This window comes from Sitodiplosis mosellana, unplaced genomic scaffold, assembly GCF_009176505.1.
Source record: "Sitodiplosis mosellana isolate CC-2019 unplaced genomic scaffold, AAFC_SMos_1.0 Smas_scaffold_6191, whole genome shotgun sequence".
Taxonomy (NCBI): Eukaryota; Metazoa; Arthropoda; class Insecta; order Diptera; family Cecidomyiidae; genus Sitodiplosis; species Sitodiplosis mosellana.
Genome location: NW_022601432.1, coordinates 6,027,714 through 6,043,019, shown reverse-complemented (window position 1 = coordinate 6,043,019; position 15,306 = coordinate 6,027,714). Strand labels below are relative to the sequence as shown.

At 33.7% G+C, this 15,306-nt stretch overlaps 2 protein-coding genes across 3 annotated transcripts in view; one reads left to right on the top strand and one right to left on the bottom strand.

The window, feature by feature from the left end:
* The window catches only part of LOC129576563 (calcineurin subunit B type 2), a 46,759-nt gene extending 38,500 nt beyond the window's left edge, over positions 1 to 8,259 (top strand). The window contains exons 3-4 of the mRNA XM_055461807.1: positions 1,528 to 1,826; positions 2,215 to 8,259. Of these exons, the coding sequence (XP_055317782.1) occupies positions 1,528 to 1,826; positions 2,215 to 2,385 (470 nt within the window). The 3' untranslated portion in view covers positions 2,386 to 8,259. The remainder of the gene's footprint in view (positions 1 to 1,527; positions 1,827 to 2,214) is intronic.
* A 1,667-nt stretch (positions 8,260 to 9,926) lies between these two features.
* On the bottom strand, positions 9,927 to 14,085 carry LOC129576562 (protein SERAC1). Of its 2 annotated transcripts, none has more exons than XM_055461806.1 (9): positions 13,702 to 14,085; positions 13,215 to 13,383; positions 12,983 to 13,136; positions 12,180 to 12,869; positions 12,047 to 12,106; positions 11,377 to 11,462; positions 11,194 to 11,309; positions 11,052 to 11,127; positions 9,927 to 10,975 (listed from the first exon to the last, which is right to left on the bottom strand). In XM_055461806.1, exons 1-9 carry the CDS (start codon positions 13,767 to 13,769, stop codon positions 10,223 to 10,225), a joined length of 2,172 nt encoding a protein of 723 aa, XP_055317781.1. In that variant the 5' UTR covers positions 13,770 to 14,085; the 3' UTR covers positions 9,927 to 10,222. The 2 variants fall into 2 exon arrangements, with proteins under 2 accessions (XP_055317781.1, XP_055317780.1); XM_055461805.1 differs by having other exon boundaries at positions 11,864 to 12,106; positions 13,702 to 14,059.
* Positions 14,086 to 15,306: the final 1,221 nt, after the last annotated feature.

Sequence of the window (15,306 nt, the reverse complement as noted above, 5' to 3'; positions counted from 1 at the left end):
GGCACATAAAATAACTCATTCAACTTATTCAATTTGATTAACCAAATGACCAATATAATGAAGTTCGCATCACTGGCCAATATAGAGAATGTGGTGGCCGTTGTTTTGTCGATGAATGTGTAGACATTTCCAATGCCGATCATCAACCAATAAATTTAGTAGCCCATAAATTCTAGTCCATCCAACTGACCGATCGACCGACCAACCAACTATGGTTGCAACAGTGAGCTTTGCTACAAATTTATTACCGTTCACTTGCAAACGCAAGCTCCTCCAAACGAAATGTACACCAAACTGCAATCACAAAATATTGAATTGTGTGCAATACATTGTGCGGTTCGAGTGTCCGTGTGGCTATTTTATCAATTAAATTAATGGGTAATATGTCTTTTTTTTCTGACATTATCCAATCATTCCAGTGCACACGCTTACCAATGCTGGCATAAGTGCTTCGGTTTCACTTCGCATTTTCTGTCATGTCCTTCAAAATAATCAATCGCTTTTATAGATCTCTCTCTCATCCGCTATCTCTCTCTCTCTCTTTCTCTCTCTTTCTCTCTCTCTCTTCCTCTGTTTTGCTTTTAACGACAAAGGATGATAAATAATAAGCGTTATTTTAATGTATCAATTTTCCATTCAGTCTCAACTGATTGGGGCGAATGGATGTGAAAACATATAAAATTGGTATTTCATTCAATTCTCAACACATTAAATGTAATTGTCAGTCATTTTGTCATCCATTCAATTGAGTTCAAACGAGATCACACACCGATTTTCTATAGAAAATTTTCCATTCGAAAGCAGATTAAAAACCAATACCACTACAAAATGTGTGCAAAGAGTGACCATCGGCACATCAACCAAAGAATACACACTCTTTTTAACTAAAAATTAGTAATGCTTGAATTTCTGTTCATTCCAATACGATCTCTATAATCTATTTCAATATGCGTGATGGTTGTGCATCATCATTTAATACATTTCATCAATTTAATTCGGCTTAGAGGGCTATTTAGAGCCGTTTTGTCGAAATGATCCGTCCGAACGACGAAAGCCAAGAAAAGTGATAACATTACCCTCTAAATGGACGCGTTTTTATAGCTCTTGTGCAAGAATCCACTTAATTTGTTTTTGCGTAACTATAAGTGTTTGTGTGAGTGTGTGCTTGGTGAAGGGCGTCCCATCTCTGCTATGAAGGCATTGAAACAAGTCCTTGGAATGAAAATGCCGCTGAATTTCCATCGATTTCGATGGCCATCGCAATGGTGCTTAACGAATCATTGTCATAAAATGGAATTAGCATAAGATTAAACTTTCTTTTTTTTGTTGTTATTCGGTTCCGTTTTCAATGCTCTTCTTCTCATTCACTATAATGAACGGAAATAGCATCCGTAGGAATCGATTAATAATGAAAATAGAATAGAAATTGTCAGTGTATCACTTTCTGACCATTTTTTTTCTCTTTTCATTTCTCTCCTTCTCATGTTCGTTTCTCATGCTGGGAATTTGCATAATCCACATACACAGTCGACGCAGATGAAATTCGACGCCTGGGAAAACGCTTCCGTAAATTGGATTTGGATAATTCGGGAGCGTTGAGTGTCGATGAATTTATGTCGATTGCTGAGCTACAGCAGAATCCGTTGGTGCAACGTGTCATCGATATATTTGATGCGGACGGCAATGGTGAGGTCGATTTCAAGGAATTTATACAAGGTGTTTCACAGTTTAGCGTTAAAGGCGATAAATTGTCCAAGCTCCGATTCGCATTTCGTATCTATGACATGGACAACGATGGTTTTATATCAAACGGCGAACTATTTCAGGTAAGCAAAACGGGTAGCTGTTCGATCGTAGTAGTTTTTTTTCTTTTTCTTTCTCGACGTCGTCGTTGTTGTAGTTGTTCTCAAAGCACTTTACCTGTATCCTAGTAAATGGGCCCCTCAGGTAACCAAACAAATTTAACGTGATAGGAAAGCTTGAGCTCATTTTCCTAATGAAAAACTTAAGCTGATGAAAAAAAAATGCCAACATAAACAAGTCAAGCATATTTTATTTCTTGTTTCCGCAAATAATCCTTTTTCTCCCGAGAGTTTTCGTTTTCATATTTTGTTAGTCAACACAACATTCACTCACAAAGCGACCGATAATTTTTAAACATCTGCTTTTTTTGTTCTCTATTAAATTTCATGTGTATGTTGTTGTTTGTTACAGGTGCTGAAAATGATGGTCGGCAACAATCTGAAAGATACGCAACTTCAACAAATCGTCGATAAGACGATTGTTTTTGCCGATAAAGATGAAGATGGTAAAATATCGTTTGAAGAATTTTGCTCGGTAGTTGGTAATACTGATATCCACAAGAAGATGGTTGTTGATGTTTAAAAAAAATCACCGCATAACAAAAAAAGATAAACAACATCCCAATGCCAACACATTAAAACACAACAGATACAGAAAACAAAAATTCCACAAACCAGAATAAATTTTTTGAGCAAACAGTAAAAAAAACATGTACGAAAAAGTGAAATAATAACACAACAACAAAAAATCCACACAATGTAAAGAAATATCTGTTTTTTCATAATGAAAAAAAACCTACATACAACAGCAACAGCAACCACAACAACCTGAAACTTGCAGCTAGCAAGTTAGCTAAATTTAGCAAATGAAAAAAAAGAGAATATAAAATTTAACCACTTTCTATACTTTGTTATAAAATACAGCCAATAATGCGGAGTATTTTCCCCGTCATCTCTCCATCTTCAGAATCGTTTTAGTTTTTCCGTTTGGTTCTTCGGAGTTGTGTAATTTTTTCTCGATAAAACAAACAAAATAACTATCGGTAATTAAGCTTCTACTCATTACGAAACAAAAAATAACAAAAAAAAACAACAAAAGAAGAAAAAAAAACACAAATAATTGTAATCGATGGAATGGCTATTGGAAAAACCAAGAAAAAAAAAAACAAAATGGGAAAAAAATTGAATAAACACGCTTAGAATGAAGCACGTGCTCTAGTCAGTCGTTCGCATGCATAAACAAATGCTGTTCAAACCATTTTTCTTTATTGTACAGGAATTCATCGGATGTCGATGTTCCTTTTTTAGTCGCAGGCATAACGCAACTAGATTCAAAATCAGGAACCGACCGAAAAATTATGAAATTTTGCACACAGTGCAAAATCATTCAGTCAAAATAGAAACTTATTGATTTCTCGTCGTCGTCACAGCGAAATGCACATCACTTACTACCACATAGAAGAATGCCGAACAAAAAAGAGAAGAAAAAAAATGAATTAATTTGTAATCAATCAGCAATGTTTTGAATGTTTATTTGATTTATTTCGATTTTTATTCCTCATTTTTGGAATCGAGAGCAAGCAAAAAAAAAATTGATGAACTAATTAAGAGTACTGTATAAATATAATGAGTAAACTATGATAAAGATTTTTTTTTCTTTCTTTTTTTTCTGTTGTGAATGAATTCAAAGCAAAGAAAAAACCACTCTTATTGGAATCTTATTGAACATGTTTGTTTCGTTTGTTTGGAGTATTTTCTCTGTCTGAAAAAAAAAAACTTAAGTGATGAATCTTTTTGTTGTTTGTGTGTGTTTCGAAAATGAATTATCGGATTTTCAGTGCAATTGCACGCCATTTCCTGAAGAAAAATTTACTCTTTTCCTCACTGAATGTATTCGCTATGCAACCAACAAAAGAGGAGCCAAGCTACTGTAACTAATATTTTAAAAAAAGCACAGGGAGTTTCACATTACCAACAAATGAAGAAAAGAAAACAAACACACACAAAACAAGGACTAACAGAGACGATCATGATGTATTGAAAGTTAAGCAATTGTTTGATATTGTAGTGACCCTGATCCATTGCACCTGAAATGCAGACACACGTCAACATCGTCGTCGAGAAGGGAGAGGGAGCGCTGCGCTCGCAATAAATTCATCATTTTGTGGACCAAACACACATACATTTTGCTTAAGCGAAATCACATACGTTCAACGCTTTATTGGGGGTTTCTTTTTATACCTGAGCACGGCTCTTCTTATTCGTTTTTCTTTCTTGTTTTTATACTCTCACATTTTTAACCTATTTCGAAACGTTCTTCTTTTCTTTTGCTTTTAGTGCAATTACTAAAATATATTTAAAAAAAAAATTATAAATAAAAACAAATAGAATCAAAAAGTAAAAAAAAAACTGACGAGATGTAACAAAGAAAAAGTATAAAAAAAATCGGTTTGCCACTGCTGGCTGGCTTTCAATCAAAATACGTCTTATTAATTCGAGTAATAATTCTTTCGGATAGACTTCGAAATGGACACTTTTTTTCTCGATATTGTTGCATCGCCTTGAGCATATATATATATATATATTTTTTTTTTTTTTTGGTGGGGGGAAGTTTTCATGTTGCTCTGTTTATTTCTACACACATACACGGTTTACATTCCGAAAAAAAGGACGAATCGTGCATTAAATTCGCAATATTTTTTTAAATGTAAATATCGTGTTTTGCGAATAGAACGAACTACGTTGTGAGCAACCATGTGATGTGTGTGTGTTTTGCGTGTGCCACTATTTTGAAATAGTGTCTATGCTGTATTGCACATGCATCGTATGCACACGCCTCATATTAAGCAACACAAAGAAGAAACATAAAATCGCTAGCAAAAACCAACTGAATGAACATCAACCTCCAAAGCAAGCAACTCTATTTTCAAACACAATAAAAATAAATCTCTAGACAAAAATAAAAACATGGAATACCTTTTTTTTGAAACTTAAGTAATTGTACTCTACTAACTAAAACTAACTTACTATTAAAAGATGATGAAAAACAAAAACATCTAAAATTCAAAAAAAAAAAACTAACATCTATACAAATGAAGATAAAATCACATTTTAAATGAAACATTGCCTTTCGATTTTCGTTGTGTTAGTTTATTTTGAATAGATTAACGAATAACATGAAGAAAAAAAAAATACTTAAATATAAAACTTTTTGAATTAATTTGAATGGGAAACAAAAAAAAAGAAGAAAAAAATGGAGACAAAAATAACCAATGGATGATACAAAAAGAAAATCATTTTCTGAATTGAAACACACACTCTAACCATTACTAACTATTTAATGAATTTATTTACTACGACAAAGAAAGAAAAAACGTGAAACCAACATAATAAAAAAAAAATGACACAAAATAACTTATAAATATTATTGACATGATTTTTAGGTAATAGACATTCAACTTAAATACAAATTTCACAAAATGCGAAAGAAAAAAAAACATAGGCGATTCCTTCCGGTGGAAGGAGACGACGATGAGCAGACAAAACACGAAGAAAGAGAAGAATAATTAATATTCATAAAAAAAATGAGGAAAAAAAAGAAGAAGAATCATAAACACACAGAATGCCGTACACTCTAAAGGAATGTCGTTGTCTCTTCTCTTTTTTTCCGAAAAAAAAATAAAAACAAAAAACAAATTCATTCGATATGTGCCCATCACACAAGCATCATCATCACTAATCAACTCTTTCTCTCTCTCTTTATAAATATATATAGATAAAGATTAAAGATAAATGAAGTATGTAGAAATAAACAAAACAAAAAACAACTAGATATTTTTAGCGTAAATTATTATCTCGATTCTATTTTTTTTTCGTTTAATTTCGGTTCTAAAAATGGTTAAGAGGTTCGAGGGTTCAATGCAATTGTATTGTGGGTTGCGAAGCGCATTATTTGGATATTCGGTGTAATGATGATTTGTTTATTTCTCGCATTTACCATCACTTACCGGTCATTTCTGCATCGAATATGCTCATACATATTCTTTCGTGTGTCCGACAATTGTATTGAATTTTTGCTGTTTATTTATTGTTTGTTTTTTTCATTCTGTTTTTTTTTTTGTTCGTCTGTTAAATTCGTCTATTTTAATCAAAAATCGCCAGATACAATCGATCCGGACGAGAAAAATAAAGAACAAAGCCAGAAACCATAAACACTTAAAAGAAAGCCTCTGATTAAAGAAATACAAAAAAAAATCAGCTGCATTTATCTCAAACACTCAGCTAGACTCTGAAATTTAATGGAACAACTTCAAGCGGCAGCCGGCACACAATCTCTCGGGCACTTTGAAGACAAATCTCCCACGAGAATATACCCAATTATATTTACAACACACAATTGATGCAATCGACCGGCTCACAGCCATACCAACGAATGTATTTCATTGTTCTGGTGCAGTTCTGTAATTCTCACATCTAATCTTTGGCTTCACCATCAACACCACTCGCTCCCAGAATAATCTAGACGCAATCCGAAAGCACAGAGTTGTGAGTTTGATACACACACACACACACACACACACACCGAGTGCAAAGTTTCTCTTCATCAGAATGCGCAAATATCACAGAAAAAAAAGGAAAAGAAAAATCGAAACTGAATAATTGCCATCATGTTGTGAGTAAGATTGAGAGAGAACTATGTTGTTGTAAGTTGGCATTAGTGTGGTTTGCCAAAGATAAATTTCAGCGAGTTAGCATGCCTGGTGCCTTTCCGTGTATGTATATCTATCTCAGAGATGTCCGTTTGTCAGACAGCCAATCATACGCAATGCGGTTGAGCAATATGATTGAAACAGAGACATAAAACCAAAAAAAAAACACATCAACTCTCTGTCTCTCTCGATCGAATTGCAAAGTCAAACTAGTCCATATTTGTTCGATTATTTTTCGTTCGTTTTCATTTTCACGATTTCGTTTGTTTTGTGTGTCACATGATTCTCAAATCTGTAGATTATTGATTTTTCAGCACTTCAAACAAAATAGTTGAATTCAAAATAACGCTTTGCTCTAACAAACAAAAAATTTTAATACAAAAAATGGACGAAAAAAGCAATGACAAAAAAAATCATTAAAATCGATTAAATACAAAGTAAAAAAAAAATCTTCACTATTTAGATCGTTATATGATTTATTACTATTTTTAAGTAGATAAAAAAAATAAAGGAAGAAACAAACAAAAAAAAAGATCTAAGACAAAGCAGAAAAGAAGTAAATATAAATATAAATTTAACTCTATTTTAATTATATCTCGTACCTTCTTTGACACTGACAAAACAACAACAACAAAAAAATATGAATTTAATGATGATAAATGATGGGAAAAAAAATACACAGAAAAAAAAATTGTATAACTATTTGTTTTGCTGCTATAAAAAGACGCTTTCGCTTTTCCTATCTCGGTTCATTTTTTTTTATAAATATATTTATTATATATTATTATATAAATATATGTAATTCTAAACACACACGATGAAGGAAAAAAAAAAGTATTCAAATGCAAAATTCAGCAATAGTAACCAGTCACACACTCACTCACCACACCACTAAAATGAAACTCTTTTTAACTTTAACACATTCTCACAAAAATCACATGCAATTGTAAAAATAGTTATGAATTAAATGATAAAAAAAATTCACACCTAAAGCGTTATTTAAACAAAATAGTCTAAATGAACATACATTTAACACCTAAGAGAATCGCATACTAGAAATGAACCACTCATTTAAAAAAAAGAGAGTAAGATAGCGAAATCACTCTCATCTAGAATGAAATACTAAAAAAAAATGCAAAAATTTTTTTCACAAAATGTTTATTTTTTACTTTTTTTGGTTAATCTGATCCGACTTCGGTTTTCTCTATTGTTTTCGCTAAACTATTTGTAATCTCGTATTGAATTCCTTACGGTCTGGTTTAGATTTTGTACCTATTGTACGAATGATGGCATCCCCTCAAATGAAAAGCGAATAGTTCCATTACCACCAACGTTTGCTAAAAGTATTTTATTGAAAGAGTTTCGAATGTTATCGATTCGAGGCGACGCGATTTGAATTGGTGACAATCAATTTATGCTTATCCCATTCATTGTCGCTCATTCAAGCATCGTGTCGGAATTTCGTTGTTTGAGCTCACAATTCAGAGCCAAATGAATATGAAGCTGATTCGCGCTGATTTTGTTTAAATTTCGCAAATGGAATATGCCAAACACAATACAATTGTGGTATGGCGTTTGAATGACAGGCTTCAGTCTGTTCATCCAAAACGGTAATCGATAAACATGCTAACGCTTTCAATGCAACACAAATCTATCTCAAGCATTTTTTCACTAAAAATGCAGATGCATGCGTTCAATCTACTCGGATCATGCATTCTGTTGAAGTAAAAAAAAAAAAACAAAAAAATTAGGAGATTCGTTCGTGAAATGTGTGCACGATCGGATTTCTGAATTTTTTTGTCAAATACGTCTATAATCTTTCTCTCTCTACCCCGTCAAAGTGTGAAACAATGCTTCAGATAAATGGAATATGGTAGCAAAACGGAAATTGCCGGGCATTTTAACCCATTGGACACAAACAACTCCATATACCATCATCCTCGTCATCAGACTTGGCTTACACATTTCACATTTGAATATACCATCACTAAGCACAATACGAACATAAAATGAACAGGACCGTCACACTCTAACCGACTATTCTCAATCTAATTGATGAATGAAAGAAAAGAAAAAACTTATTACAAATTTGAATATAGAAAGCTAGTAAAACTCTTCTAACTCTAAATGAATAATAAACAACAAAAAAAAACCACCACATTATCACCGCATAATGTTGAAATAAGGCAACATTCAGTGCATTAGATCAGCAAAATAGAAATGAAACCGATTTAATGAACAACAAAAAAATCTCTATATATTTAACAATCAAACAAATACAACAGCATAAATATTACATTCTCCAGCATTATGATTATTGTTTACTTTTAAACATATTCAAATGGAACACAAAAAAAACGAGGAGAAGAATATGAAAGCAGAAGAAAAATACATTAAGAACTCACTCACACACAATTTGTCAAACCGACCGGATGATGAAAGCACAGATTGAAATAATGATAGCAACAGTTGCATAGAATTAACTAAAAAAAAAACTTGTTTTAAAGAATTAAAAAAGAAGAATAAAATAAAGCCATAGCAGAAAAGAAAAATTACATAGAGAAAGTCCAGTTGAACTATTTTAATGGAAAAGGAATCAATTAGATGGGCAAGCACTTGAGAAAATTTCCAAAAAAACACATATTTCACAAAAGAAGAAGAACAACAACAACAAATAAAAACGACAATTCCCATCCCGATAAAATAAAAGTACAGGAAGCATACATTTAATTTTCAAGCCACTTTTTTTCGTATTTATACCAAACAAAAAAAACAACAACAACAAACAAACAAACAAAAAATCCATAAAATGCATTACAACATAGGAATTCGCGCTAATTTCCCCGATACAACACCATTCTCAATGCGATATAACATTTTTAAGACAGTTGCAGAGATTTACGCTGACAAACAACAACAAACTACCAACTTAATTGAATTACATTAAAGTTACATAAATGAAATTGTAATGTTAGTCTCACATTCACACACAAACACATATTACTACCTAAAAATAAAGAAATAATTTAAAAATAATTGTATAGGCCGTATTCATTCTCTCTTCCGTTTCTTACGCGCATCAACCACTAAATGTGGCCATTTTGTTTGGAGTTTATGGGTAAAAATGGTAAGCTTGGGCGATTGTTGAAATGAATTAGTAATTTTTTTAGGAACACTTTTTTGATCAATAGGTCAAGAAAAAAATCTCTCAATAATATTGAGACGTGTTTTTGTTTGGACAATTTTGCTCTGGAATTGGGTTCGTCCGTCAACACCTTTCGTCTCTTTTTTTTTAATGGGTGCTAGTGAATCTTCATCCATGTAAATTGCAAAAAATTATTAAATCTTTTCGAAAAAAAAAAAAAAAATCACTCACATCTCTATTCCAAGGCGATGAAGAAAAGAAACCATTCACATTGTTCAAATTTGAAAAATCATATTCTTTATTTAGGAAAGCTACGTAGACAATCAAATGTATCGAGGAATGGATTTGTGTGGATCCACACATGACTGTTGAATTCACAGCAGCAATTCTATTGGTCCGAAAAATATTTATTGTATTTTCTTGTTTTGTACAAAAGAAATTGCTTTTTATCACAACGCTTAATAATAATAAATTAATGATCACTACAATACAAATATTTCGAGAAGAAGTCAAATGTTTGGTTAAAATAGAATAAAACGGTGAGAAAAATGATAAATGAGATGGTATTACATGATGTGATCATGGTCTTTAGATAGATTTTCGAAGCCGGTGTCATGGTTTTGTACGATTTTAGCTGCACCACGAGCCTCTTTGGCCTCTCTGGTGGCCGTTACGATAACGTCACCGATCATTTTGATGAGGCGTTGATAGAGAAATGATTGACGAAATATGGGCTTTGACAGGCCAAGATGATCAACATTTAGTACGTAAAATTCGCCAATATCAAGTTTGGCCGATTCCTTTGTGACAAATTGCATGGGAAATTTAAATGCTGTGATATTTGTTGGACAACCTTCCGCAATACTGATAATTGTTATGGGTTTTGGTAACTCTTTCAATGCTTGTTCGAATTGTTGTTGCAAATTCACCAGATTTTGACAATTTTCACGTAATTCCTTCACTTCGATTGTTGGCGAAAAAATCATTTGAACATGTTGCTTGAGCTTGGCAACCGGCGAACCTCTGTGTGGACAACCTAAGAACATAATGGCTCGTGTGTTCTCTGCAATGACCCTCTTACTCTTCTCCGTGCTCAAAAGTGATTGAACAATAATACTTTTAGCCACGAGCCCACCCATACTATGACCGACCCAAACTACAGGACAGTCACGGCCCACATTCGATGCACATAATGCATTCAACAACTCTTCGGATCGATCGTGTAACGAACTTTTGCTCTTTTCACACGGGCACAACAAATTCAATGACCATTCACTAATTGAGGTTTCGTAGTTGAGGCCGATCACACGAATATTTGGCTGTGGATTGAATAGAAAGAGAAAAAACGCGTTATTTTTTATTCGACGCTCCAAATTCAATGCTTTAAAAATTTACAAATTCTCGAGGGATCCAATCCATAGGCCAACAGAAGGTGTAGTCTTCAGTTTGATCATCGTTTATCCATTTGTCACTAAAATGTGTACAAAATTAGACCTTGATTCATGTGTTTATTGTAAACATTTCTTGTAAAATTTACCCGGCCACGCTGAAAAAACCCTCCGATTGTTGATTTGCGTCAATTGGACAGTCAGGGAATACCACCTCCCAATCATTCGGCATTACGTCCGCAGCTTTTAAAGTTTCCAGAAATTCCTACAATGAATTGCCAGATATTTTGTTGAACTTCAATAGCAAACCATTTAAAAAGCATTGAAATTACCTTCGTAGCCGAGTCACTTATTTTGATTTCCTTTTCACTTGGTGGCTTTCTGCTGGTTAGTGTTTCTTCAGAGTAAGTCATTGATTCTATGGTTTTGAATGGAAAGGGTTGAGAAATTATTTCTCGATTTAGATGAAATTAAAACGGTAATGATATGCAAATTGTTATGAAACTCGAATTAACCAGTCTGCGAATACTTTTTTGAGAACAGTGTGGGTTAGTGATACGCAATATTATTAGTTAATGAACATGAGACTATTAGTCATACATTGCTTGTTTTTTTTCATCCACAACCATAGTAGCGAAATTTTTAATCAAATTCACTCGATATGAATGAATTTAATTCAAGGCGTCAACACTCAACACTAAATAATGGCACTCGTATGTCAAACAAAAAGCCGAAAAAGCCGTAAGTATGATTTTGACTGTACGCAACGGACAAACACACAATAGTGTGACACCCATTCCACTAGTTACGAAAACTTACTCAATTCATGTGTCCATATGGAATTTAGGACATTTTTATTATGAGATATATTTGGTCGTTTGAATTTGGCCTTAGCAACAATGTGCGCTTGGTTTGTTTCATGTTTCGTGCCATCGTGAATATCCTCAAGGTAAATATCGTAGTCAATAATGTCGGTGGATTTGCTATAAACATTCTTCTTACCGTACAGTCCAAGATCGTCCTCTTTTGGATCCTTTTGACGCCACGTGATGAAAACACCGCCTAAGAAAATTTATGTTCAAATTAAATTATTTGAATTAATGAAAATTGCAAAAAAAAAACACTCTTCACCCACCTAGAAGACCATGAATGAAAATCACGTCGAGTTGTGGTTTTTTTCGTGACCGAATGAGCGGGTACAATGGGTAGATTTTGGCTCGATATTCACTTGGATTAATATCATCCACATCTAAATTGGCTAGAGCCTTGGCGGCCGTTGCTTGCATTCGAATGTCTGGATTGCGTGTCCATCGTGATAAGACGCCAATCCAACCGGTGGCAAAAAAATCGCTATAATATTTGTTACACACGGTGAAATTAGCCACAGTTTTTGCCAACAGAAAGCGTAAACTGATATCGGCATGGAATAATTTCAGAACTTCCATGAGCGTTTGCAAGAATCCTTGTTTCAACAGCGCTTCGGCTACTTCAGCATCTTGAGTCAGGTGAAACAGAGCCTCAAGACATTTTCGCATAAATTCATACTCTTGCCGCGAAACTGCGACGCCATTTGTTGTCGCTTTCGAATAGGTGTAACCATTTAAAATGCTAAATTTATCGAATGCCGTCGAATTGAATTTGCTCAAACATTGATTTGGATGCAATTGACTCAGGTGATCATGAATGTCGGAGATTAATGATTTTGGCTGGCGCAACGCTCCGAAATTTGGCGGCGGTAAAAACCAACGAGTGTCGGAGAAATGACGTGCCAATGAAATGGCAGTGCGTGCATTACACATTTGGGCCAAATGTTGATAGTCCCAGTCTGAGGGCAGTAAACAAATATTCAAAAATAGTTAAATTCATTCAAAAATGTAATGAAAGAACAAAATTCGACTCCTAACACTGGGAAAGGTTTCAAAAAACAAATAAACAAACCTTTTAAGTGGTCGATTCGAGCCAATTGGCGTACAGCTTTCAAACGATCATGATAATCACCGTTTTTGGCCACTTCCAATAAACGCCATGCAATTGAATGCTTCACCGATTTCCACCAATTCCCAATCGGATGTACAATCACATTTTTCCATTTCTGAAATTCATAAAAATCATACCAAATTTGTTAATCTTTAAATCGGAATCGATTAAAAATGGGAGTTTTTTCTGTTACTTTTCCCTGGAGCTCTGCATTTTTTCTTTGTTCCATTGACTCCTTATAGATGTGATATTTAATATAAATGTAGTCGGGATGCTTGGTTTCAACGTTCAAAACATATGGACTTATTAGCATATTCAATCTCTGCTGTATCCGAGAGTATTCATAATAAATAAGTCCAGCTCTGTGAATGTGTTGTTTTTATTGAAAATCCATTAGAAAACATTCGAATTAGGATATAGGTAGATGTGTGTTCTGTTTCAAAATAACCGTGTGAATTGCATTGAAACAACAAAATCACTCAAACCGAACAACTGTACTGTTAACAAGGACGCAAACAATTCAGTTTAATTGGATTTCATTGCGAACACATTGGTGAACATGAATCAACTGGTTGCTTGGTTTGTATGCAAGCATTTATCTCTATCTCTTTCATCTCGTACGATCGAACCATATTTTTCAGTTGTTCACTACCTATAGTTTCATCAAATGCAACACTTACACGACCGTTGTTAGACCAGCTCCGAGGCCAACCGTTTTATACTTTTTTAAATCGTTTGCTACAATCATTTTTCTTTTAAATTCTTTGATATTAATTCTTGTCTTTTCTTTTCCCTTTCTATGTCGTACGATTTCGTTGTTTTGCCTTCATTTTGAACGCAATTCCTGATCGATTTATTTTAGAAACGCATCACATGCGCCTCGGCTTATAACTATATGACTATAGTAAATAGCAACAACAATCTAGTGAATTGGTTACACTTTTCATTCAAAACTGTAATCAGAAAGGAAAAAGAGATGAAAAACCACAAATTAAACGACGTAACTACAGCGATTTTCAAAACAAAATATCATCTGTCAATTGTTTTGACACTTGAAATCCAATGAAAATTTTTCTGACGAAACATCCGAAAAGGCCTTTTGAGCCTATAAATGGGCCGGGTTTGAAATATATCGCATTGGAGTGTCGATTGACAGAAAAAAAAAACTTTAATCAAAAGTAATTTGAAATCAAATCAAATTTAAACAAATTTTTTGGTTGCAACTTTTTGTTTCGAAAATACTTAAGTTTCCATTTCAGTATTGGAGCATATTCAAACCGATTATGATTTGAATCTGAGAATAAAACATTTTAATCCAAGACATTTTCATCGCACATATTTTTTGCATTCTTTCATTTAAAAGATACCAAAAACATTAGCTAATAAATGACGGTAATTATACATGGAAACAATTTTGTCCCTTTCTCCATTTCATTTTGTAGAAAGTCGCCGAGTTCATCACTGCAACATCAAGTTCAAACAAACAATCCATTAACTGTATTTTCAACAAGATCTTTCACTGCAGTTCGGGATCGTTGCCGTTAAGAATGCATATGCAATGTTGCTAATAGGAATGGCAAACATGTGTCCATAAGAAAAATATGCAATTTTCTCACGCTTTTCCCGCAAAGAGGGCCATTTTTGCATATTAAATTTTGACATGAATTCATTTAGGCAGAAAAAAAAACGCAAACACAGTGTTGCATGTTACAAAATACAGGGGCATGAACTTACTTGTTTCTGCCGAATCAACGATGTTATGGCAAAACGTTCTCCTCATCTCGTGTGTGCGTGTTTTTAGATAGAAACATTGCTATTAAAACACTTGACGCACTTCACGTGATAATGCATCATTTGTTTAACTACGATTGAGCTATATTCTCCATTTTTGAAACTGTTGATAATTATGAAGTAGTTGCGACATTTGTTTTGCTCTTGAAATTGGAAGCGAGTCATATACACTGCTCAAGGCACAACGCAAAACAAAAGACATAAAGCGCAAAGTACAACAAATAACTCTATGTTTTTCTCCGAAATCCCATCCAATTCATCACTTATGTTCTTCAATTCGAATTTTCGACGGTCGTTAATAAAACATTCATCGCATATTCGAAAAATTCACTGAATCAACGTGTCGCATGCCTCTTTCAAGAGCAAAACAAATGGCTAACTAATATCCAGAGGGCAAACATGAATTAACCATTCATAATAACGAGCATGCATCCACCATCCAAAGTATTCGATGGTTTCTGGATCAATTCATTCAATCGCCAATTTGCTTAGTA

Bases quoted from the DNA above. Each gene is read 5' to 3' on its own strand.
- LOC129576562 (XM_055461805.1), bottom strand. From the start codon at position 13,769: ATGATTGTAGCAAACGATTTAAAAAAGTATAAAACGGTTGGCCTCGGA. The intron at 13,384-13,701 runs GTAAGTGTTGCA...ACACATTCACAG, and splicing joins GCTGGTCTAACAACGGTCGT to AGCTGGACTTATTTATTATG. The intron at 11,310-11,376 runs GTAATTTCAATG...AATTCATTGTAG, and splicing joins TAAGTGACTCGGCTACGAAG to GAATTTCTGGAAACTTTAAA.